The 27,906-nt window shown below is 34.8% G+C and overlaps 1 protein-coding gene and 1 long non-coding RNA gene across 2 annotated transcripts in view; one reads left to right on the top strand and one right to left on the bottom strand.

The window, feature by feature from the left end:
* LOC112393242 (uncharacterized) overlaps positions 1–27,906 on the bottom strand; it is a 239,435-nt gene that overhangs the window by 112,010 nt on the left and 99,519 nt on the right. The gene's annotated exons all lie outside the window — the stretch shown is intronic.
* Positions 2,935–3,703, top strand: LOC112393240 (60S ribosomal protein L9-like). Its single transcript, XM_024735373.1, has 2 exons — positions 2,935–2,996; positions 3,086–3,703. The coding sequence occupies exons 1-2, from the start codon at positions 2,951–2,953 to the stop codon at positions 3,616–3,618; spliced, it is 579 nt and encodes a 192-aa protein (XP_024591141.1). The 5' UTR covers positions 2,935–2,950; the 3' UTR covers positions 3,619–3,703.

The following is a 27,906-nucleotide window of genomic DNA, read 5'->3' as shown; positions in this document are numbered from 1 at the left end:
GAAGCAGGTGCATAGCACAGGGAGATCAGCTCTGTGCTTTGTGACCACCTAGAGGGGTGGGATAGGGAGGGTGGGAGGGAGGGGGATGCAAGAGGGAAGAGATATGGGGATATATGTATATGTATACTGATTCACTTTGCTATAAAGGAGAAACCAACACACCATTGTCAAGCAATTATACTCCAAAAAAGATGTTAAAAAAAAAAAAAAACTTACCTATTGGTTAATCCCATCTTTCCCCTCAAGACATACCTCCTGGATAGGTGTCTTGGGAAAACAGTCTCACAAATTAAGTCACACTGGATATTAAAAGAGTAAACCATGTACATCACATCTCTTTTGCGTATTAATAAGTCATTCTATTTGAAAGGAACTGGTTGCTAATGCCGGGAATTTTAACTGTATAGTTAGCTGTTTTGAAAGAAATTTTAAGAAGAATTTCCTCATACACTTCAATCACAACAGCAAGGGGTTAACAATTCCACATAAAACGTGCCTTTATATGCCTTGACTTTATTATTTTTAAACAAACAGCATGCTGTATATTTATTCACTTAGGAAATACAATTATATCTAATTATTATTGCTAGTAATAGTAGTAGTTACTGTTCGTAGCTACTGTTACTATAGGGACTATATTGATTTAAAATTATAGAAGTTTGCCTTATTGTTTGATGTTATTATGAAGGTTTACTTCAGATACAAAATTTATCACAGGACTGTTTTTTAATTGGAAATGCATGATTCTCACAATAATAGGAGTAATATAAAATCAGACATATTTAAATATATCAAGAAATATGATTCATTGAATCACATAATCAAAATTGTACCTATTGAGGAAAACACAGATTATTTAATGTAATTCTTATAGGAAAAAATAATTTAATATCTGTGAACTTAGGTTTTCTCCCCTGTAAAATGAAGGGTTTAAATCAGAATAAGCTCTGTGTTTGCTCCCAGGCTTGATACCTATGTGAATATTTTGCATAAATATTTCCCGATTCTCCTATGACATGAAATTTTATAGATTCTGCAATATCATAATGAAGGAGTCTGCATTAATAGTTGAAACCTCTTCTATATTTGTGTCCCCAATGTTAACAATGCCTAACCCAAAGTAATTGGCATAATAAATTTAAGTGGATAGATTGAAGATTGTATAAACAGAAAAACACACTGATGTAAAGGAATGTTACAAAGTCAGGGATATATCTAAATATCTAGAGACATTTAATGAGAGACATGGAAGACACAGGAATGAGTATTTTTACAGATTTCAAGCTTCAATGGGAAGCTTAAGAAATAACTAATGTTTAGTTTGGGGGTCAAGGCAAGATATTTTAAAATGGAGAAAATTGAAGTAAGTTAAATAAGGTCCATTCTCACTAGGACTATTTATGACGATTCTCCCTCATCCACTTTCTGCTGTTCACTGTACTATGCTTACTGATAATCTATCCCAAATAACTCCTGGTAGTCTGAAATCATTTCATCATTAATATATAAATGTCTCACTTCAATTGTACGAATCTCAGATCTCATCTCACCAAAGTTTTCTGAAAGTTAATTGTTTTTCACCTAGTATCTTTAGAACTCAATTTCCTCATCCGTAGAACAATAATACCTAATCATAGAGTTATTGTGATAATGAGATAGACTCAATGCATGTTGTATTTTCATTTATTTTTCTTCCAATCCACTATCATTATCCTTCTACTTGAGGTCAATCCCTCCACTTGTATACTTGATTTTTATACCCTCCTAAAATCTCTGAGACTTTGCTCTATCAATGATCACTTCTCTCTCCTTATCTTCAGTGTCTTCTTTACTGACTCCTTATTTTTCAGAACATGTAAATCACCTTCATCCTAATGCAAATCCCCTTGACCTGTGCCTCCCTCTAGCAAAATCTCTCCCTTCTTTTCTCACTTCTGTTCATTGATTAGGTAAACAAAAAAATTTAAAGAATTTATTTTTCAATGTGAAAAACACATGTGGGTTTATAAAAAGAAAAATATAGAAAATAAAAAGCAAAAATAACAAGAGCAAAAAAAAAATCCCGAAACCAAAACAATAACAACAAAAAACACCTGTTGTCAAACACAGGCATTTCTTTACAGGTGTAATGTATAGTCACTATAACTAAAATGGACCCTTTACCTAAAGTTTCAATTCTAGTTTTTCGACCTAATAAACCTATATGTCATTTCTCCCCAAAAGGCTCATAAATGTAGTGCAACCCCTATTAGAAGTCCAATGAAATTGAAAGTTGGGCAGGAGGTGTAGGGGGGTGGGGGGCAGGGACCATGATTAAGTTATTCTAAAGTTCTTACGGAAGAAATTACTGGATGAAAATAGTCAATAATTTTATAAAATGAAAAAATAATAAAAGGGGACTCTCATTAACAGGTTTAAACTGTAATTGTAAAAGCCACAACTGTTAAAATAGCATAGTCCAAGTAAAGAATACAGAAACTGAAAGAACTGAAGAGAAAAAATAGAAAGGCTGGAAATGGAATAGAAAGGCATGAAACAAACCCATTTGTAAATTAAGTATTTAGCATATGATAAATAATGCATTTCAAATCAACGGGGAAAACATAGATTTTTCAATTGATGGTGCTGGGACAACTGGTTAAATATTTAGAACAGAGTAAATTTAGAGCCTATCTCACACTGTATATCAAAATAAAATTCCAGATGGTTTAAAGAGTTATATGTAAACAATGAAACCATAAAAGAACTAGAAGCAAATATACGAGGATTTTTAATCTAAGTGGGAGAGGTCTTTCTAAGCATAAGAGCGAAGGCAGAAGCCATTAGGAAAATATAGCAGGTTTTTAAAAAAATAGTAGATTTGAACGTATAAAAAATGAAAAGTTCTATATAGCAAAAACAAACAACATTAAAAGTCAAATAATAGCTCTTTGCCGCATCTACTGCGAGAATGAAGACCATTCTCAGCAATCAGACTGTCGACGTTCCAGAAAATGGTACGAGACTTTGTGCTTGCATTTTTCTTACATCTTTACTACACGCTCTATACCTTGTTCCGAGACCTCACGAATACGTTCTCTCCTAGTCGACATTACTCTGAAGGGACGCACAGTTATTGTGAAGGGCCCCAGAGGCACCCTGCGGAGGGACTTCAATCACATCAATGTAGAACTCAGTCTCCTTGGGAAGAAAAAGAAGAGGCTCCGGGTTGACAAATGGTGGGGGAATAGGAAGGAACTGGCCACTGTTAGCACTATCTGTAGTCATGTACAGAACATGATCAAGGGTGTTACACTGGGCTTCCGTTACAAGATGAGGTCTGTGTATGCTCACTTCCCCGTCAACGTTGTTATTCAGGAGAATGGTTCTCTTGTTGAAATCCGAAATTTTTTGGGTGAAAAATACATCCGCAGGGTTCGGATGAGGCCAGGTGTTGCTTGTTCAGTATCTCAAGCCCAGAAAGATGAGTTGATTCTTGAAGGAAATGACATTGAACTTGTGTCAAATTCAGCTGCTTTGATTCAGCAAGCCACAACAGTAAAATACAAGGATATCAGAAAATTTTTGGATGGTATCTATGTTTCTGAAAAAGGAACAGTTCAGCATGCTGATGAATAAGATCTGAGTGATCCAGTTACAGAAACCGCAAGAGGCCAGGCTCATATGTGATATTTTAAAAATGAATAAAAGCTCTTTTGACTTGGAAAAAAAAAAGTCAAATAATAAATTCAGAAAAAACTATTTGCAACATGTGACAGAATACCATGTAGCAATATTTTTAAAGTCCTGTGAAAATAATTTAAAATCTTGGAAAAAATGATCAGTGTATGCTATTAAATGAAGAAAATGTTACAAAACAGTATATATGTTATGATCCCAACTTTGTAACATATATGTTTGTTTGGGTATAATGGCTTCCCACACACACCATGTTTATAATCTCCATGCTTTTACTCACGCAGTTCCCTCTGACCCAAGAGATATTCCCTCCCTCATCTAGTCATCTCCTATTCATTTTTCAAGGATCATTTCCTATATCTCTACAGACACCAAGAAGTTTTCCCTGAATTTCCAGGCTGCAATAGGTGCCTTCCTTTGTTTACCAGTAGCATACTGTTGCATACCATCAAGTTATTATTACATAATATTAATATCTGTGTGTGCATATATCATTCCACTCCTATGAGTGAAGTTCCTCAAGAGAAAGGACTATATTTACTTCTCTCTTATTCCCAGTGTCTATCACTATAACTAACATGTACCACACATTCGAAAAACATGATTTTGAAATATTGCTGAAATCTCTTTTAATCAGGATTATTCAAAAATAGAGCTAATGTCAATTGGGAGTCAAACAGTATAAGAAGGATCAAACAGTATAAAAAGGCTGAAAGAAAAAAAAAAAACTTATCTACTTAATGAGAGTTTATTCTGTCCTTCTTGCCAAGACAGACCAGAAGCTTCCTTCAGTATAGAACTCAGTGATTCACCCTAGAGCACCTTCAGTACATATTGATCTTTTAAAAAGTCTAAAGACATACACCACTTACAGACTGTGTCCCACAATTTATCACTTAAAGTTTATTGTTATTTAATTATTTCTCATTTGTGAATACTTTCTCTCTCATCAGATGTTGACCTCTATTACAGGAAGAGACCATGCCCTATTCTAATTAGGTATCTTATTATGTATTTGGCTAAATAGCTTAGTATTTGAATAAACTTTCAATATATACTTATTTTATTTATAGCTTTGAATAATTTTCTATGTTTTTATATACATCTCTTCCTTATTCTCTAGGACAGGGCAAGTCAACTCCAATTTCCTTCCTTCCCCATCACCATCCAAAATGGGAGATATATACTGAGTAACACAGAAATACTCGCACTTGCTGAGTAAAACTGCTATTATCTCATCAGAAGAACAGCTTCATCTGTGTTAACCTAGCTGCGCTAGGCCATGAATCTTTCTAAATTTTCATGAATTAGTGAAGGTAATATTGCCTCATTTTTCTAATAAGAGGATATTTAAATGACCTCATCTCTATTCAATAATAGGTCTTCTTGAGCTAAATCACGAGAGGAGGTACTAGTAAGAATTTTTTTGTTAGTCAAAACATTTTTCTACATATAGCCTAGTATACGCAATGTCCCAAAACATACAGTACTAATTACTTCTAATGCAAATTTACTGCAACATTGCTTGATATATTCTAAAGTTTTCCAATAAGCTATTGACTTCCTATAGGTTAGAAATAAAATCATTATATTTAAATTATTAAATGCCAAGGAAGAAAGTAATCTTTTTCTCCTTCTTATGTCTTTGTTTTACAAAACTATTGTCTTACGGGACATGAAAACAACTAAAAACAAAAAATTATATGGTGTAGTTAATTGAAAAAATGCTTTTGCTGCACACAGAAATTGACACTAAGTGCTGTATTAGCAGGAAATCAGTGATTTTCAATTGACATTGCACAGGAAATCGTTTAGTGTCAATTGATATTAAATGGGCAAAATTGTACTGAATTAGTACAAAATGATTTGGTAGAAAGAAATGTGCTTCCATTAGGTGATTTGATATTAAGTGGGCTCAAATGTAATAAGTTTTAGAGGTCACTAGTCAACAAAAATTAGGGCATAGTATCCAACCCTGAATACATCAGACTGGTTGCTTTTAACATATTTATCAAAAGATAAGTTAGTGTCATACTATCAAGACAAAATTGTCTCCCTTTGAGCTTTCAAGAGAAGTGGGAAAATTCAATTGTTTTAAATGAGTTAAATTAACTAGTGGTAAGAATCATGACTTTTGGGCCTATTTGGTGGTCCTAATCCTTTTAAATATATATTTTATAGAATTTTTCATGTGAAATAAAAGGCAAAATAATAGCATGTTTTATGTAATAAGGTCCAGATTGAGTTCTTTCTATAAAACTGCTTTGACAGTAAGCACACAATAAATTATTGGTTGAATGAGTGATATGATTGGATATTATGAAGAAATCACTTTATAGGTCTTTAAAGAAACCTGTGATTTTTTTAAACCTGAGTAATGGGGAAAGGAAAGTATGTAGATGCAGGAGATATGGGGAGGGGGGAAGAGACAGGAGAAATAAGTTATATAGTAGCTACAAAAAAGAACAAGTTGCTGGGCTTCCCTGGTGGCGCAGTAGTTGAGAGTCTGCCTGCCGATGCAGGGGACACGGGTTCGTGCCCCGGTCTGGGAAGATCCCACATGCCGCGGAGCGGCTGGGCCCGTGATGGCCCCTGAGCCTGCGCGTCCGAAGCCTGTGCTCCACAATGGGAGACGCCACGACAGTGAGAGGCCCACGTACCGCAAAAACAAAACAAAACAAAAAAGAACAAGTTGCATAAATATTTTAGAATATTTGCTGGGGATAGAAGTGCAGATGTTTGATGTATAAAAATCACATGTTATTCATCATACAAAAACAATTATGGGGTAAAAGACAAATACACAATATTCCTGAATAGCCAAAACAATCCTGAAAAAGAAGAATGAAGCTGGAGGACTCATATCTCCTGATTTCAAAACTTACTAAAAAGTTATAGTATTCAAAACAGTGTGGTAGAACATAAAGAAAGACATATAGAACCATAAAATAGACTAGAGTCCAGAAATAAATCCTCACATATTATGGTCACATGATTTTCATTAAGAGTGCCAAGACCATTCAATAGGAAAGACAGTCTTCAACAAATGGTGCTAGGAAAACTGGATATCCCTATACAAAAGAATGAAATTGGACCCTTACCTAACACCATATACAAAAATTACTCAAAATGGATCCATGACCTAAATGCAAGACCTAAAACTATAAAACATTAGAAGAAAACATAGCGTAAAAGCTTGACAACACTGAATTTAGCAATGGTTTCTTGGATATGACACCAAAGGCACAGGCAACAAAAGAAAAAGTAGACAAATTGGACTTAATAATTTTTTTTTAATCTGTGCATCAAAAGACACTATCAACAGTGTAAAAAAGGAACATATAGGAGTAAACATTTGCAAATCATATATCTGATAAGTGATTGATATCAAGAATACACAAAGTACATCTAAAATGCAACAACAACAAATAAACAAACACCCTGATTCAAAAATAGGCAAAACACTTGAATAGACATTTCTCAAAAGAAGATATACAAATAGCCAATTAACCTATGAAAAGATGCTCAACATCACTAATTATTAGGGAAATACAAATCAAAACTACTATGAGATACTACCCGGTACTCATTAGGATGACTACTATCAAAACAAACAAAACAAAATAAAACCCTCCAGAAAATAACAAGTGTTGACAGGATGTGGAGAATGTAGAACACTTGTACACAATTGGTGGGAATGTAAAATGTTACAGCCACTGTGGAAAACCACATGGCAGTTCCTCCAAAAGTTAAAAACAGAATTACCATATGATCCAGCAATTCCATTTCTGGGTACATACTAAAAACAACTGAAAGCCAGGTCTCAAAGAGGTATTTGTACACCCATGTTCATAATAGCATTATTCACAATAGCTAAAACATAGGCGAAACCCAAGTGTCCATGGATGGATGAATGAATAAGCAAAATGTAATATACACGGGGCTTCCCTGGTGGTGCAGTGGTTGAGAGTCCGCCTGCCGATGCAGGAGACACGGGTTCGTGCCCCTGTCTGGGAAGATCCCACATGCCACAGAGCGGCTGGGCCCGTGATCCATGGCCGCTAAGCCTGCGCGTCCGGAGCCTGTGCTCCACAATGGGAGAGGCCACAACAGTGAGAGGCCCGCGTACCGCAAAAAAAAAAAAATGTTATATACACATACAGTGCAATATTAGCCTTAAAAAGGAGGGAAATTCTCACATATGCTACAACATGGGTGAACCTTGAGGATATTATGCTAGGTGAAATAAGCCAAGCAAAAAAAGACAAATACAAATGATTCCACTTATTTGAGGTGCTTAGAGAAGTCAAAATCAGAGTCAGAAAGTAGAATGATGGTTTCCAGGGGATGGGGGGAGACAGGAGAATACGGAGTTTTTATTTAATGTGTATAGTTTCAATTTTTCAAAATCAAAAAAGTTCTTGAGATGAGTGGTGGTGACGGTTGCACAGCAATATAAGTCCCAGTTAAAAATGGTTGTAGATGGTAAATATTATATTATGTTTATTTTACCACAATAAAAATAAAAGTGGTGGGGGAGCTTTGTAACTTTTTACTTGCCCTTGACCCTCCAAAAAAGAACAAACAAAAAATTAATGAGGAAATCACCCTGCTAGGCATTGGGCTGAAGAAATAGTATGACTTTCTTTTTCTACTTTGGCCAAGAGAATGAAAAAATAATCCTTTGAAAGAACTCTAATCCCTCAAAGAACTTACCATGAAGGTACAAAAAGTAAACCAAGAACATTCCCTAAGATTAGCAGGAAGCAATCCAAAATAAAACTCAGTTTCATCCCTGAAGGAATGAAATTAGTTTTACAATGAAGCAAGAGCTACATCAGGACCACCTTTCAGAGAGAGGGAAGTTACTAATTCAAATGGGTGATACGGAGAAAACTGATAGGATAATGATAATAAGTTATGATAATTATTATTTACTGAGCTCTTACTAATGACAAGCACAATATTCAGCATTCTTCATAAAATATCACAATTCTTTCCTTAACAATCTGATGAGATCCACCTAGTTTAGAAACAAAGACCATGAGATTAAGAAAACTGACCAGTCACAAACACAGAGTAGTGTAGTTGTTAAACCTACATCTATCCAAAGTCATGAATTTTAACTAAGTAAGTAGGACTTTCAAAACTTAGATATAGTTGGTAGTTTAAAACAAAAATCCTCTTACAAAATACCTGAATCTAAACTATTCTAAAAAACAATTGGAGCTGAGACACATAAGAGCTAGCAGGCTTTGAGTAGAAGTATGAATATACTGGATGACTTAATCTGCGGTGGGAAGGGGTTTTAAGCAGTGATTGACAGGAGATTAGTATAAAAAACACATAACTGAACCTAGATATGGCTATTCCTTTAAATTTTGCTTTGAGTGCTATTTTTTAAATAAAAATAACCACTAGAAACATTTATTCTTTATTATTTTAATGTACAGAATTTCATTTTAATTTCTAAACAGTGCAAATGAGTTGAAAATTTTGATTAAATATTTAACTCAGTTATCCTAACCATAGAAAATTTAGCCATATTCTAACAGTGAAGTTTCACACAGGTGCCACTACCATCTACGTAGTCACACATGACTAAGCTATAGTCAAATGTATAAAAAAGAAATAAGCAGCTTTTCAGGATTAAACTTCCAATCTAAAGCCTACATATAATGATAAATGTCACAGTTTCAAAGACCTACAAGGAAAATCTATATAAGTTTGAAGGGAGGTTAACCAATACACATTAATCCAAAATGCATTTGTGAAGAGAGGAAAGCAAGCACTCACAAACCAATCTTCAATGACAAAGCTTGTTCCTTGAGTACGTAATAACACCATAAAACACTAAAAGAGCACAAGAAGAACTACAATACAAGAAGAACACTGACTTGGCCTTATAGGGTTTAAAATCTAAACAGAAAGTTAAAAATTACAAACAGATAGATGAAACACAACCAGTCACATCAGTAAATATACTGCACATACTTAGTAAATTCCTAAGTATACAAGAAAGTAAGAAGTGAAAATAACATGCATTACTTGTTTACTGGACTAAACTCATGCCAGGGAAGTTTTCTTAAGATATTTTTTGCTATATCAATCATATTTTTCCTTGAATTTTTATTATAAAATTAAAGGTATATTTTCCTGAAACAAGTTTATCTCTAAATATAAAGAATGTATCCAAACTTAGAGAAGTCACAAATTCCATAAAAAATATATGCTTTTATAAATTAACATTGTTGTGCTATATTCAATGGAAATGCTAAAAACACTGAAATTTAAATTATACTGTAGTTCTAAAAACTACTAAATACTTTGCTTAATATGTCTGCAATATGAAAGTGGCAAAATCTAAAAATTTAGCATTTTAGCATAATATTTTCAATAGTTTTTAGCCAGTGCATGGTGTCTATATTTAATTCACACAATTTTTGCCCTTTTGTTTAATTTTTTCTCCTTCTTTACTGATGATTACTTGGCTCCTTCTCTAACATTATTATTAGATAATATCTCAGTGAACTGTTACTGTATCCTTAGATAGAAAGAGATAGTATCTCCAGTAAGGTCAATGAGTCAACTGTGTGACACGAACATTTTTTAAAAATCAGATTAAATCTTAAACAGTGCTAACGGAATAACAGTATCTAGAATGAGAGCGATAACATTCCCACTCTCGTCAACAATGATCAGATGACATGATCAATGTTGTGATACAGAGTGACCCAGAACTACTATAATATTCAAAGAAAGGGGACAAAAATGGTGCAAGACTAGAATCCTAACAGACAAGAGATAGTTGAAAGAATCAAGGGAATTGCACGTTACTACTTATGGGATTGGGGAAATAACTAGAATAAGAAAGGTTTCAAATATTTGAAAACTTCATATTAGATTTACTCTGCATGGCCTCAAGGGATATACTAAAATAATGGGTTGAGAATACTAGATATAGATTTCAACTCAAAGTAAATAAGAACTTCTTAACATAAGAATTGCTCACACACAATATGATATCTCACCTGAGATATTAATGAGAATATGGAAACTGGAGGTGTCTGTTCACAATGTGGGGAGTTGGACTAGATTACCCTTAACAGCAATTTTACCATATGATTCTATGATTCTTCTCAAAGCAAAGAACTGAAATATTTAATCTTGCTGAGCCATGGATGTTTTTCTCATGGTGCCTGAAATCTGCAGCTATCAATTTACTATTGTCTGATTTTTATTAGCAAAATATTAAAAAGTTGTTCTTTTCCCATTTAATAAGTAGTCTGTGCAATGGTGATTGCTTTTCAAAAGCTGTTGTTGATTTTTTTATTTCTAAACATTTTTTTATAGGAGTATAGTTGCTTTACAATGTTGTGTTAGTTTCTACTGTACAGCAAAGTGAATCAGCCATATGTAAACAAATATTCCCTCTTTTTTGGATTTCATTCTCATTTAGGTCACCACAGAGAACTGAGTAGAGTTCCCTGTGCTATACAGTAGGTTTTCATTAGTTATATATTTTATACATAGTATCAATAGTGTATATATGTCAATCCCAATCTCCCAATTTATCCCACCTCTCCCTCTTTCTCCCTTGGTATCCATACGTTGGTTCTCTACATCTGCGTCTCTATTTCTGTTTTGTAAATAAGATCATCTATACCAATTTTTTTCAGATTCCACATATATGCGTTAACATACAATATTTGTTTTTCTCTTTCTGACTTACTTCACTCTGTATGACAGTCTCTAGGTCCATCCACGTCTTCGATGATTTTTTACTTCAAGTAGTGTGGCCTGACAAAGTGCGAAATGACTCCCTGACTGAATCATTCATTCAGCAACTATTTATTCAGAGCCTGATATGTGCCAGAGACTGCAAGGTGGCAGACAAAAAGAGAGAACAAGATAGAGCCTCTGCTTACAATCTGATGGAATAAGTAGACACACACACAAATTGTCATTTTATAGAGTAGTGGGTCTTATTCTAGAAGCATGTGCTCTGAGAGCATACTGAAATGATGTTTAACCTTCCCTGGAGAATCAGGCAAGACTTCACAGAGGAATTGATATTTGAGCTGGACTTTTTAAAAATTACTAGAATTTCACTAGGTAATAAGAGAATAGAATGACATTTTAGGCAGAGGAAGCATCATGTTCTCTGAGGAATGGAAGTACATGATGTGTTTAGGAGAAATGGCAAAAAATTTGGTAAAGCTAAGTGTAAGACATGTAGTGAGGAGATAATGAAAATAAGATTGATGAAGTAGTTTGTGGTTAAATACCTGAGGACAATATAAGGATTTGTGTTTACCTTGAGCACAAAAAGAAGATGCTTCCAGGTAGAAGGGTGTCATGATCAGATTTGCATTTAAAAAAATTTATGAGTGACAGTGTAAGAAATTCATTTCTTTCATATATATTTTTTTCTTTGAAACATATTTCAGGGGGAGTTGAATTCTCCAAATACTGGCATTAGCAAGGGTAAGTTAATAGGCACCAGATGGCAGAATCGAGTGCCCAATTATTTATAATATCAGTTATTATTTCTGAGCCTCTATTTTTGACTTAAATAATTCCTTAGTCAAAAGTTCCATTAAAAGAATGAATCTTGGGCTTCCCTGGTGGCACAGTGGTTGAGAGCCCGCCTGCCGATGCAGGGGACACGGGTTCTTGCCCTGGTCCGGGAAGATCCCACATGCCGCGGAGCGGCTGGGCCCGTGAGCCATGGCCGCTGAGCCTGCGCGTCTGAAGCCTGTGCTCCGCAACCGGAGAGGCCACAGCGGTGAGAGGCCCGCGTACCGCACCAAAAAAAAAAAAAAGAATGAATCTTATTTGGACTGACTGGTATGAAGTATATTACTGTAAAGGGAATAAGCACTTTTAAAGAGTTAAAGCCCATGCTGACACATAAAGGGGAAAAGGCATTTAACTCAAGGAGGATAAAGATATCTAGATCAAATTAAAAGTACAACCTTGAGTTCATTGGGCTTTTAAATTTCTCTTGCAGAAGTTGTCATTTATTTTGAAATAATAATAAATACATGTGTACACCCCCTAAAATTTGTAAACCATTTTGTATTCATCATGTCTCCTCTCTCTCTTGTTACCCATCATGACTATATCAACAAACATTACTATTCTCATTTTAGCAGGAATGAAACAGGCTCATATAAATTAGATTATATGCTCAGTTTATGTTACAGTTAATAAATGATAGTGTCAAAGCCAAACCTCTAGTTTCTGATTATAAGTCCAGTCCTTGGTTCACTTTGTCATGTTTCACAACTGAAAACAGTTGCAGAACTAGGACAAAGTTAAGATAAGGAGATGACAGAACCAAATGACTCTACGCAATTCTATGGAAAACAGAGAAAAAGAGAATGCAAATAGTATACATTGGATTGCACCCTTTTCTGAGAATTATTTTGGAAGAATTTTCATGCCAAAGAAAATGATGACCAATATTTAAGTCCACCAGGAAATTTACATTGAAGAAATTCTTTACATTTTTTTTGGTTGGAGTTGATAATTTATTGATGACATGATTGACAAGTCACACAGAAATGATTTGTAACTTAGGTCCTAAAAAATTTCAAGTGGCTATATACTCCTTATGGAGAAATCAGTTCTGCCTGCCCTACATCAACATACCTTTAAAAATAGGCACAAAAATTTGAATACTTAATAGTGAAATCGTATATTTAGTAGTACAGAAGGGCTTCCTCTATTTTCTAAGGGACTATCTGTAATAACTCATCCTAGATTATGACAATAAAAAGTTTTTCTTTTCTCAGAGAGTTTATTCTATAAGTGAGAGGTAACTTTTTTTGCAAATTTGAAAAATGTTCATGAGATCTACATCAAGAAGCTACATATTTCTCATACTTTATCATCATACTACATTTCTGCAACCAAACTAAAAAGAAAGTTATGCAAACAATAGGGACTAATACCTTTGATCATAAGTGTTGTAATCCAAAGTTAGATCTAACTTTTTTTTTTTTTTTTTTTGCGGTACGTGGGCCTCTCACTGTTGTGGCCTCTCCCATCACAGAGCACAGGCTCCGGACGCGCAGGCTCAGCGGCCATGGCTCACGGGCCCAGCCGCTCCACGGCATGCGAGATCTTCCCGGACCGGGTCACGACCCCGTGTCCCCTGCATTGGCAGGCGGACTCTCAGCCACTGCGCCACTGGGGAAGCCCCAGATCTAACTTTTTGATTTAACACAAAGGGAGAAAATAATTACCTAAAGATATGTCATTTGAAAATTTTTCAGTAACTTCTATCTCTAGAAATTCTGATTTTTCCAGATTTTCGCTACATCTTTCTAGAAATATACATCCATTTCCTTGCTTTACCCTGGAGATATTGTTTTTACTCATAAAGTCTCATGTTGACAATATTTCAAATCTTGACTTATAATTTATATGATACCAGAATGAGTCAGCAAATTTCATATGTGATAACTTAAAAACATAGTTTAACCCTGAAAATATATTCTCTGAAAGAGTTTATAACTTCCATAAATGAATTATAAAAAGGTAGCTGGAGCCAAGAAAAAGTTCATCAACTACATAAGAGCAGTTTTGAGGTATAGTTTTACTTTACATTTTCTGTGTCTCTTTCTTCATCCTCTATTATTTCTACTTCCTTGAATTTATAAGTCCTATTTTCAGGATTTACTCTCCAAGAGGTTTCAAATCATATAAGACTAAACATTGGCATGTTGCTGCCAGTGAGCCTTCTACCCTCTTTTATTTCCGAGTGAGAAAAACAAATCACTTAATCCACAGCACTGATTTTGATTTACAGAGGTAAGCAGTAAATCATTTTGTTTCTAGGTGTCACACATACTTTTCTCCAAGCTTCAGACCTTAAATGTGAAGTTAAAGCTTAATGTGGCTCAGTCCTGTTACCTGGGTAACCTGAAGGTGAAATAAACACTAAAATTTTTAAAAATAATTTTTAAAAACAGACAGCTAAATCAAATAATAGTAGTTTGTGGACTTTAATGGCTATTAAAATTCTGCAAAAAAATGAAATTACTTTGGCCATTATCTATGTCAGTAATACCCAATCATGGCTATCCATAAGAATCACTTTAAACTTTTTAAAACATACTAATGCTGGTGTGGCTAAGATTACACAGTAGAAAGACCCTAAGCTTACCTCTTCACACAGGCACATCAAAATTACAACTACTAAAAGAGCAACCATCTAAATGAACAACCTGGAGAGGGGCAAAAAAAAGATTTTCCATAACAGAAGATATAAAGAAGGAACCACAACAAGATTAGTAGGATAGGCAGAGAGGAGATATAGTCAAGATCCACATCCCTGAGTAGGAGCCCCACAAATGGGAGGATAATCACAATTGCAGAGGTTCTCCCCAAGAAGTGAGGGGTCTGAGACCCACATTGGCCTCCTCAGTCTGTGAGTTTTGCACTGAGGCCCCAGAATGCCTGACTTTGTCATAGAGCTTGAGTACAGGAGAGAAAGAGGGCTGTACGAAACAAAGACTCTGCTCTTAAAAGGTGTGTACAAAATTTCACATGCTATGAGTTCCAGCACAGAGGCAATAATTTGAAAGGAGCCTAGGTCAGAAAAACTTGCTGATACTGGAGAGCCTCCCAGAGAGGAGGAGGCAATTGGGACTCCCTATGGGGACCTAGCCCTTTCTACCATAAAGATACTGGTTCTGGCAAGTATAATTCTGGAGTCCTTCCTTTAGCTTGTTAGTTCTGGGGGCTTACCTGTCCACCAGCAAGCTGCCACCAACCCTTGGCCCCCTGGTTCTGTAGCCAGCAGCCTGGGACCTGGAACCACCCACCAGTAGGCTGGCACCAGCCCCAGAGCCAGATGTGCTGGGACCTGGCCATGCCCACTAGCAGACCAGCATTAGCCCTGACCCAGTGAAACCCCACAGCCAGCACACTGGGACCCAGCCTGACCCACACTGAGCTGGCAGCCACTGCAGGTGGCAGGGCCTGGCAGCCAACTAGGTTGGGTGCCACACTGCCTACCAGCGCTTCCACAGTAGATGACCCCACCACAACAAAAAGGCCCATGAAAGCCACACAGGGAGCATCCCTAGAGCACATAGCTCTGGTGACCAGAGAGGAGTGTGCTGCTGGGTCCCCTAGGACATCTACACAAGGCCATATTTACAACATCAGGAAATGTAACTAACTTACTGAATACCAGGAAATAAACACAGAGAATTAGGAAAAATGAGGAGACAGAGGAATATATTCCAAATGAAGGAACAAAACAAAACTCCAGAAGAAGAACTAAGTGAAGTAGATATAAGCAATCTACCTGATAAAGAGTTCAAGGTAATGATCATAAAGACGTTCATGAACTCAGGAGAAAGAATGGATGAACAGCTTTTCACCGCAGAGCATGACGTTAGCTCTGGGTTTGTCATATATGACCTTTATTATGTTGAGGTATGTTCCCTCTATGCCCACTTTCTGGAGAGTTTTCATCATAAATCAATGTTGAATTTGGTCAAAAGCTTTTTCTGCATCTATTAAGATAATCATATGGTTTTTATTCTTCAATTTCTTAATGTGGTGTATCATATTGACTGACTTGCAGATATTGAAAAATTCTTGCATCCCTGGGATAAATCCCACTTGCTCATGGTGTATGATCCTTTTGATGTACTTAATGTATCCTTTTAATTGGATTTGGTTTGCGAATATTTTGTTGAGGATTCTCACATCTATGCTCATCAGTGATATTGGCCTGTAATTTGCTTTTTGGTGTGTGATATCTTTGACTTGTTTTGGTATCAGGGTGATGCTGGCCTCACAGAATGAGTTCAGGAGCATTCCTTCCTCTGCAGTTTTTTGGGAGACTTTAAGAAGGATACGTGTTAACTCTTCTCTAAATGTTTGGATGCTCACTCTCACTACTTTTATTCAAAGTAATTTTGGAAGTCCTAGGCAATCAGAGAAGAAAAAGAGAAGAAATCAGAGAAGAAAAAGAAATAGAAATAGAAATCCAAACTGGAAAGGAAGAGGTAAAACTGTCACTGTTTGCAGATGACATGACATTATACATAGAATATCCTAAGGACGTCACCAGAAAACTACTAGAGCTCATCAATGAATTCAGTAAACTTGCACAATACAAAATTAGTATACAGAAATCTGTTGCATTTATATATAATAACAACAAATTGTCAGAAAGAGAAATTAAGGACACAATTCCATTTATCATCTCATCAAAAGAATAAAATACCTAGGAATAAACTTACCTAAGGAGGTAAAAACCAGTACTCAGAAAACTATAAGACACTGATGAAAGAAATTAAAGATAACACAAACAGATGGAAAGATATACCACGTTCTTGGATTGAAAGAATTAATATTGTTAACATGAACACACAATGCAAGGCAACCTACAGATTCAATGTAATCCCCATCAAAATACCAATGATATTTTTCATGGAACTAGAACAAATAACTTTAAAATTTGTATGGAAATACAAAAGACCCCCAAAAGCCAAAATAATCTTGAGAAAGAACAGAGCTGGAGGAATCACACTCCCTGACTTAAGTCTACTACAAAGCTAAGTAATCAAAAGAGTATGGTACTGGCACAAAAACAGATCATGGAACAGAACAGAGAGCCCATAAATACACCCAGGCTTATATGGTCAATTAATCTATGACAAAGGAGAGAAGAATATACAATGGGGGAAAGGCAGCCTCTTCAATAAAAGGGGTGGGAAAACTGGAGAGCTACATGCAAAATAATCAAACTGGACTACTTTCTCAGACCATATATAAAAATAAATTCAAAATATATTATAGACTTAACTGTAAGACCTGCAATCATTAAACTCCTAGAGGAAAACAAGCAGTATGCCCTTGACATCAGATAGCAATATTTTTTTGGAAATGTCTCTTCAGGCAAGGGAAACCAAAGCAAAAATAAACAAATGGGACTACATCAAACTAAAGAGCCTTTGCACAGTGAAGGGAACAGGAAGCCTACTTAATGGGAGAGGATATTTGCAAATGATATATCTGATAAAAGGTTAATATCCAAAATATACCAAGAACTCATATAACTCAACAACAACAACAGCAGCAGCAACAAAAACCTGATTAAAAAATGGGCAGAGAAAAAAAAAAAAAAAAAATGGGCAGAGGACCTGAATGTCTTCCAAAGAAGACATACAGATGGCCAAAAGACATGAAAAGATGCTCAACGTCACTGATCATCAGGGAAATGCAAACCAAAACACAATAAGATATGATCTCATACCTGTCAGAATGGTTATTATCAAAAAGACAACAAATGACAAATGTTGGCAAGGATGTGGAGAAGAGGCAGCCTTTGTGCGCTGAAGGTGGGGATGTAAATTGGTACAGCCAGTATGGAAAACAGTATGGAGTTTCCTTGAAAAATTAAAAAAAGAACTACCATATGATCTAGCAATTCCATTTCTGGGTATATTTCTGAAGAAAACAAAAACAGTAATTTGAAAAGACATATGCACCCCTATGTTCACAGAAGCATCATGTACAATAGCTAAGATATGGAAGCAACCTAAGTGTCTATGAATAGATGAATGGATAAAGAAGATGTGGGGGATATACATTTATAGGCATATAATAAACAGAGGTATAATAAAGGAATATTACTCAGCCTTAAAAAGGAATAAAATCTTTCCATTTGCAACAACATGGATGGACTGAGAGGGTATTATGCTGAGTGAAATGTCAGACAGAGAAAGACAAATACCAAATGATTTCACTTATATGTGGAATCTAAAAAACAGAACATCAAGTAAACATAACAAAGCATAAACAGACTCACAGATACAGAGAACAAGCTGGTGGTTGCTAGAATGCAGGGGGGTGGGAGGATGAGTGAAATAGGTGAGGGAGATTACGTAGTACAAATTTCTAGTTATAAAATAAGTTAGTTACGGGGATCTACTGTACCACATCAGGAATATAGTCAATAATATCGACTTTCTACGGTGAAAGTTGGTAACTAGACTGGTGATCATTCAGTAATGTATAAAAATATCCAATCACTATAAGTTGTACATATGAAACAAATATAATATTGTAAGTCAATTATACATCAATGAAAGAGGGGATTAGGTCAGAGACAGGGTGACCTGGGGATGTCAGTGTGGACAGAATGAGAAATAAGAAGGCATGGGGCATAGGGTGCAGAGAGAGTGGAAAAGCAGAGAAACTCTCAGATGAAGGGGTATTAGCACGGAAAGAGGGAATCAGCTCCCCAAACCAGAATTGGTGCTTGAAAATTAGGACTCAGAAACAGTCAAGGTCAAATCTTAATTATTTGGTATATTCCACAATGTGAATGATTTCTTCTAAGATCCACCCCCGTTTTCCCCATTTACTATATTTCATCACTTTAACTAGAGAAGCAGAGTTAAGAGAAAACAGGCAGGAGAGAAGTATAAGTCTGTTTCAAAATCATATACATTTTTAAATATAATTTTTTGAAAGTATCATTTGAAAGTTATTGCTAAATTGAAGGATTTTTTCCTTCTCATAATTTTTTTCTTTCTACATTTTTATTTTATTACTTAAAATATATTACAAAATTAGAACATGCTCCAAAACAAAAAATGAGAGTTTTTTCCTCCTTCCAACAACACCCACCGAAGAGCAATAGAGTTTGATGTATCTTCTTACATTTTTATAAAATACCATATATAAGTACCCCCACCTTTTTTACAAAAATGAGAATATATATTATACTAACACTGTTGTGCTTTCATTTATTTATATATATATCAACATATTAATTACTACATAGTATTTCAGGCAATGGGTATACAGTTCTTCTTCATCCCATACTCTTCTGATAAATATTCAAGCTATTTCCAGTGCTTTGGCACTACAAATATTGTCAAAATAAAAATCTTGGGGCTTCCCTGGTGGCGCAGTGGTTGAGAGTCCGCCTGCCAATGCGGAGGACACGGGTTCATGCCCCGGCCCGGGAGGATCCCACGTGCTGCGGAGCGGCTGGGCCCGTGAGCCATGGCCGCTGGGCCTGAGCGTCCGGAGCCTGTGCTCTGCAAGGGGTGAGGCCACAGCAGTGAGAGGCTCGCGTCCCGCAAAAAAAAAAAAAAAAATCTTTATACTAAATAAATAAATAAGTAAATAAAACATACAAATGCCAGAGCCTGCTGTTCACTGATTAAATCACAATTGGCAGTGTCAAGTTTAAAGCATACCTGGGATAGAGTTTTGTTGTTAACTGTTTAGGAAGAGTTATTAAAAACTCAGGCTGTTTTTAACCTATAAGAGTCTCAGTTTCCTCACCTCTAAAATGGGCAAAATGATTACATTATGTGGATATTGTGAGGACTGAATGAAATAATGCTTGTAAGGAACCTAGAACAGTGACACAGTATGCACTCAAACATTTGTTGGTGCTGTTGCAATTAGAGCTCTTGTTGTTCTGCATGGGTAGAGCTATAGAAAGGAAATGGTGTGACTATGAATAAGAAGGAAGAATGTTCTTCCAGCATCAACCTCAGCAAGCAATGTGCTACATCCATAAAACGCAGGGAAGAAAGCAGCAAATCATATTTGGGCTTCCTCTGATGTTACCTTCACGGAAGTATCCTCATGTCACAAAGAGGACTACGAAAAGCTCTATGGTATCCAATATTCAATTTCCTGTAAGAACTTATCAATCCCATTCATGAAGTTAATCATTATTTAACATTCTTCTTCAATTTCCCTATATCAAATTCCAACCAACTATAAAAAATGTAGCATATGATCTTTTATATATATATATATAAACATATATAGATATATATACACATATATTATATATATTAAAAAATACTAAAAGAGTCAGGTGATTTTCCTTTGGTCTACATAATTTTTTTGCAATGACTGGGTTTTCTACAATAAGTATATATCATTTTTATAATATCTAAAACAATAGAGCTATTTTCATTTGAATTAAATAAAATTTATATCTGTTAAAAAACACAAAGATGGATGGACCTATTGTGTATTATGCTTACTGAAATGTCAGACAGAGAAAGACAAATCCCATATGATTTCACTTATAGGTGGAATCTAAACAATAAAACAAACAAACGAAACAAAACAAAACAGAAACAGACTCATAGATACAGAGAACTGGTGGTTGCCAGAGGGGAAGGGGTGGTTAGATGGGTGAAATAGATGAAGGGGATTAAGGGATACAAACTTCCAGCTATAAAATAAGTCGCAGGGATGTACTGTACAACATGGGGAATACAGTCAATAATATTGTTATAACTGTATAGTGACAGATGGTAACTAGACTTATTGTGGTGATCATTTTATAATGTATAAAAATATTGAATCACTATGTTGTGTACCTGAAACTAGTATATATTGTATGTCAATGATAATTCAATAAAAAAATATTAAAAAGAATACAGAGAAAATACACTTTTCTAAAACTACATTTGTACAGAAAAAATTTGTCTACTGATATTTAAATTGCATATACTGACTTTACAGTTTCTTAAATAAAAAAAAAAAAAAAGAAAAAACTGACAAGCAACTAAATGTGATCAATTCAGTCAAATTCAGAGAGCTACATATTCTCCAGAACATCATTAATAGGGAAGAGCTTATAACAGGTAAAGAAAAACTAAATAAGAGAGGAAGGGGATATGAGTATAGGATTTAACCCTCCCTTTCAGAAAATTAGGAAAAAATTTTCAGGATAGAGATATTTCTTTGTCTCTACCACTTTCATATTTTACTCCTAAACTCAAATTCTGATATGAATCTTTTTCTCTACTCTTTATTCTCATATTGTAAATTTCTAAGACTGTTTCTCAAACTGTTGATTTCTGCTAAATCACCTGATATAGGCTCAACAAATGCGGACCACCAATTTCAGTTGAAAGAATGCTACCATTTGCAGTCTTTAATCAATGTATCTTTATCTGGCTCAGTGATGAGTTGTTTGAGCCATAGATCAACTAAAACTTTTATACAGAAAAAATTTTTTAATTTTTTTTAACTGAACAGAGAATTATGATTTACCATTATAGGTGTTTGGGGTTAGTAGCAAGTTAGAGGTGGCTCTGTCAGGTAGTTCTGGGTTACTTATAATAACTGTTAAGCCTGAAGTTATGGAGTTTCTCTTTGAGAACTACCTTCAGTATGTATCAGGTGCTGTGTCAACAATTATTCAAACCTCAAACACTGAAGGTTTCAACTTGGATTATTAATTCATCCTTGGGCACATTAAAAATGCAGCATCAATCCTTTGCCCTCAAAATGAAAGAAGACATCAAATGTTGAGTAAGGGTCACGCTCTCAGTGATCATGGAGCCATTTACACCAGAGTTTGCATTCTGAAGAAATCCTCTTTTCTTATCTCAACTAAAAATCATGTTGACCCTAAATTAATAACTTAAGTCTACTTAAGAACTAAAATGTACAACTTGACTATGCTACTTGCAATTATTGAAATAGTCTTTACCATTATAAGTATTAAGAAGAAATATTTCTCTCATCCCTCATTCATATTTGCCCATGTAGTTTATGAATTAGCCATCAAGAGAAGCCATTTTAATTCACATATAACAAAATCCCGCCTTGCTATGTGCAAGACTGTTTTCCATACTGTAGCAATGACAATTATCCAGTCAACATCGCAGCTCAGAAAATAATTATTAAAAACAAACAAACACAAATCTCTATTGTAGAGTGTGGGTTTTTAGTGATAAACAGAAGAAAAAGCAAGTACCTGTCCCTTAGATATTCTCGGCACAAATACCAAGAGCTGATTTAGACCTTCCAACTTAAAATTTAATTATCTGCTAGCACATACATTAGATGGTATCTGTTTTTCCACATTGTATTAATGTGTTGATATAATCCAAAACCAAACAATGTGATTTGTTAACGTAATTTGATCAATAGCCTCTTCCACTTTCTATTTAAGCTTATTTGTCACTAACTTTAAGTTTGATTTAACAGTTTTAAAGCAATCAGGTGCATTACTTGTATCTGTTTTTCTTTGAGGAGTACAACTTTGAATTAAGCCTTTGTAGTTTTTATCTGTTCACCCTTGGCAACAAAAGTCATCAAGTTTGGTAGCAGAAAGTGTTAAAAATGACAAAAGGTTTCAATAACTTCCTTTGATTATTTGACAAAGTTTGAGAAAAGACAACACTAGGAACCAGTTGGATAAAGTACTGCTGGTATTTATCATTAGGCTTTTCTACTTGTACCATTTAAAGTGCATGTATGAAATCGTCACAACTGCATATTCACTTTTCCCAGCATATAGTAAATATACGGCCTATATTGCTCCAGAATATTCACTATTTATATTTGTAATATTGTTTTGAAATATTTAGTTAAGAATTTCACCAACACTTATATTTCTTTGAATCTATTTTTATCTACTAATACATTTTTGTGAATTGGGAATATAACAGAAAAGTAACAACAGACATCTGCAAGTTATATAAAAACATATCAGCCAAGACATATCAATACTGTATCCTATTAACTTATTATTGGTTGAGATAAGCTGTCTTTGCAATACATATGTGAACTTTAAGCACAAAGTCTGTGAAAGTATAATTTCTTACATTGTGAAATGATTGTAAAATTAGTGTGAACAAAACTATTTCATTGCTTTTTTATTCTCTAAAACTACCAAAATTCATGGGGCCCTTGATAACTTGCCAGGTCCACTGGCAACAAATTAGGAAAATACTGTTATAAAGGACAAAACCCAGAAGTCTGAGTTAGGATAGATGATGCAGCTAAGACAAATTTTTATTATACATAGGAAAACTACTTTAAGTAATTGAGAAACTTTCAAAAATAGCAACTCATTCACATCATAAACAATCTTCCTTGCTGGCATCTGTGACTGGAAAACATGCTTCATCCAAATACCTTATTATGAAACACTGTGAAAGAAAACACCAGCCAGTTACATTCAATGGATTTCTTGAGTAATAAAACTCAGATACACAATCCAGTCTGTAGTATAAAATGGCTTGTGTGGCATCTGAAAAGGATCTTCCTTTGAGCCATAGCTCAAACAAACAAGCAAAACAGAACACCACATTGTAGATGTGATTTCAGTAGATTTTGTTTCTAAATGTTTGTTTTATTTTTACAGCAAGCTCATGCATGTGTGTGGCATTTAAAGATACAAGTTCTTATGTAAATTCTCACCTTCTAATGACCATACACTTCAGTCACAGTACCATGGCTTCTTTAAACATATTGCAAAATGAGAGGCCTAGGAGGGGATGGTTGTAGAACCAAGAAGAATGAAAATTGTAAATATGCAATGCAGGTTCTTTCAAACCAAATAGGTCTTTCCTTCTTCTGTTATCAACTTTCATCAATTCATTTTTTCTACTGCAGTATTGATACAATGTCTGAAGTGGTAATAACTTTTTTCTACTCATTTTTAATGACACTGTAAGAGGTTCTGCTTTCGTGAACACTAGATATTTCTGCCCCAAATACAAATGTTCTATAGGCTTGTTTGGTTAACAAATACAACATGAAGAAGCTACCTCCTACTCTTTCCGCTGCTGAGTTTCCTTACCCTACACATACTGCAACCAAAATTTCCTTAGGAAAAAAAATGTACTCAAGAGTACAGACTATAAATTTTTTCTCTAGTTATTAAATTGAGTGTTTTCTGATATATGGTTGAAATTATATTTTATAGGAAACAGAAACACAAAGAATCTAAGGCTGTGTCAGAATGTTGCCACAATTTAGTCAACAAAAACAAATTATGATTTAATTGGTGATGAACAGCCTGCTCCCATATGTACGTTTACCTTATGATGGTGGAATTGAGTGTTTACAATGCTTGTTCCCTATGCAACTACCTGTAATTGTGGTAATTCCCTGATTCCAGAGATAGTATGATCATGAAGTTGGAATAAACAAAACAAATAATTATTAACAGCTTAAAAATTTTTCTATATCAAATACCAATTCTCCTTTTACTTGAAGAATATCCATTATTCTTTATACAAGGAAAATCTATTATTTCTATTTCAATTCAATTAGCCCTTTATTACTGAATTAATTTGTCTAAGACAGAGTTCCCACACACGCCTATGCAACATCCCATTTCAAGACCATCTCAAGGTCTGCCTATTTAATGTGGTTTAAAACCTATGCCAAAGTCAGGGCCTTGGGTTTATATGATTTATATTGATAAATCATAATGATAATTATAATAATATCCCAACAGAAGTAGGTGTCATTTCAGGTAAGATAAATAATCTTGGCTTAATTAAAACAAATGTTGAGATGATTATTACTGTGTACATTTCAAAGCAACCATAAGCTTCACAAAATGAACTGAATTCACAATTGTTACTCTCACACAGTTATGTATTAAGGACTGTTATGAAAGGTCATCCATCAGTCTTTGCTCACACACATAGGAAGCAAAATCAATGATCTGTCCTTTGTTTATAAAGATGTGAGTATTTTTCAATTTTTATTTTCATTTTAATTGAGTATTTCTTAACTGTCTTAAAATAGTAATTTTTGGATGATCTACAAAAGGGTATGTATTAAAGACTAAAAAGGCATTTATAAAAATCCATGCATTTTTAAAGCTTACCTATACAAATTCATTTTTCACAAGTACATACACTCTTACTTACAAACATCAGCCATATTGAAGTGTCTGCACACTCACGAAACTGTCACACACTCTTTTTTTTTTTAAACCTCCAGGCTTTTGGACAAGCTGTTTCCTGCTCTACAATATCGTTAACACTTCTACCTTTGACAAACTCCTTTTCAGTGTCATTTTAGCCATTGTGTCCTACAGGAAGTCTTGCCTGGCTTGGGTTAGGTTTCCTTCTATATGCCTCCATATCTCTCTGAGGTAACTTGTTTCCAAAGCAATTACTGTATAGTAATGAAAATGTCCAATGACCTGCCTGTCTCCCCCTCTAAACCACATGTTCTTTGAGTACAGGGAGTATTTGGTAATTACTTTATGTCTCTAGCATCTAGACAAACAGGAGGTATTGACAAAATATAGTATATTCTAGAATATAAGGTAAACTGTTTCTCAATATTATTTCTCAGAAAAGAGTCTCCATTTATGGGGCACACTCCCAATTATTTATTTGAAACAAGAAAGTACTACTTAAGAAAGATGTATTATCTAGAAATAACCTCAGTTATTATTAGTTTTGGATGGTCTTACAGGTCATTCTGATTAAATAGTTTAAAATGAAGGAAAAAAGTTTGATATAAGTTTACTGTTTCTTCCTTGCAATTTTACTCAAAACTGCAAATATTAGATACCAATGTAAATGAGGCTTTCAAAGATCACTTACAAAAGCAAAAGAGCATATAGTTACATCATAGAGGTGATAAATAAATACTTAAAGGACAAATGTTAAAAAACAATCTCTTATTGTTACACAAATGGTATTTGTGTCTTGTAATGAACTTTTAGGTGACAGTATATAATATTGTATTGGACTGGATTTAAAACATGCTATAACTAAAATAACAGACAAAACTGAAGATTATGTGCTTCAGAAAACTTTGATAAAGATACTAATTTCAAAAAATGTATGTGAAGAGAGGGCAAACAGCAGAAGGAAGAACTACAATCCTGCAACCTATGGAACAAAAACCACATTCACAGAAAGACAGACAACATGAAAAGGCAGAGGACTTTGCACCAGATGAAGGAACAAGATAAAACCCAAGAAAATCAACTAAATGAAGTGGAGATAGGCAACCTTCCAGATAAAGAATTCAGAATAATGATAGTGAAGATGATCCAGGACCTCGGAAAAAGAATGGAGGAAAAGATCGAGAAGGTGCAAGAAATGTTTAACAAAGACCTAGAAGAATTAAAAAACAAACACCTAGAAGAATTAAAGAACAAACAAACAGAGATGAACAATACAATAACTGAAATGAAAAATACACTAGAAGGAATCAATAGTAGAATAACGGAGGCAGAAGAACAGATAAATGACCTGGAAGACAGAATGGTGGAATTCACTGCCATGGAATAGAATAAAGAAAATAGAATTAAAAGAAATGAAGACAGTTTAAGACACCTGCGGAAAAGCATTAAACGCAACAACATTCACATTATAGGGGTCCCAGAAGAAGAAGAGAGAAAGGACCTGAGAAAATGTTTGAAGAGATTATAGTCAAAAAATTCCCTAACATGGGAAAGGAAATAGCCACCCAGTCCAGGAAGTGCAGAGAGTCCCAGGCAGGATAAATGCAATGAGAAACACGTCAAGACATACAGTAACCAAACTGACAAATATTAAAGACAGAGAAAAGTTATCGAAAGCAACAAGGGAAAAAAGACAACATAAAAGAGAATGCCCATAAGTTTAACAGCTGATTTCTCAGCAGAAGATCTACAAGCCAGAAGAGAGTGGCATGATACATTTAAAGTGATGAAAGGGAAGAACCTACAATCAAGATTACTCTACCTGGAAAGGATCTCATTCAGATTCAATGGAGAAATCAAAAGCTCTAAAGACAAGCAAAGCTAAGAGAATTCAGCACCACAAAACCAGCTGTACAACAAATGCTAAAGGAACTTCTCTAAGTGGGAAACGCAAGAGAAGAACAGAACCTACAAAAACAAACCCATAACAATTAATAAAATGGTAATAGGAACATACATATCAATAACTGCCTTAAACGTGAACGGATTAAATGCTCCAACCAAAAGACAGAGGCTTCCTGAATGGATACAAAAACAAGGCCCATATATATGCTGTCTACAAGAGACCCACTTCAGACCTAGGGACACATACAGACTGAAAGTGAGGGGATGGAAAAAGATATTCCACGCAAGCAGAAATCAAAACAAAGCTGGAGTAGCAATACTCATATCAGATAAAATAGATTTTAAAATAAAGAATGTTACAAGCGATAAGGAAGGACATTACATAATGATCAAGGGATCAATCCAAGAAGAAGATATAACAATTATAAACATATATGCACCCAACATAGGAGCACCTCAATACATAAGGCAACTGCTAACAGCTATAAAAGAGGAAAGCAACAGTAACACAATAGTGGGGGGTTTTAACACCTCACTTACACCAATGGACAGACCGTCCAAACAGAAAATTAATAAGGAAACACAAGCTTTAAATGACACAATAGACCAGATAGCTTTAATTGATATTT

This window comes from Neophocaena asiaeorientalis, unplaced genomic scaffold, assembly GCF_003031525.2.
Source record: "Neophocaena asiaeorientalis asiaeorientalis breed wild unplaced genomic scaffold, Neophocaena_asiaeorientalis_V1.1 scaffold136, whole genome shotgun sequence".
In the NCBI taxonomy this organism is placed as follows: Eukaryota; Metazoa; Chordata; class Mammalia; order Artiodactyla; family Phocoenidae; genus Neophocaena; species Neophocaena asiaeorientalis.
The sequence above is the reverse complement of the archived record's forward strand: the minus strand, read 5'-3'. Positions and strand labels throughout refer to the sequence as shown.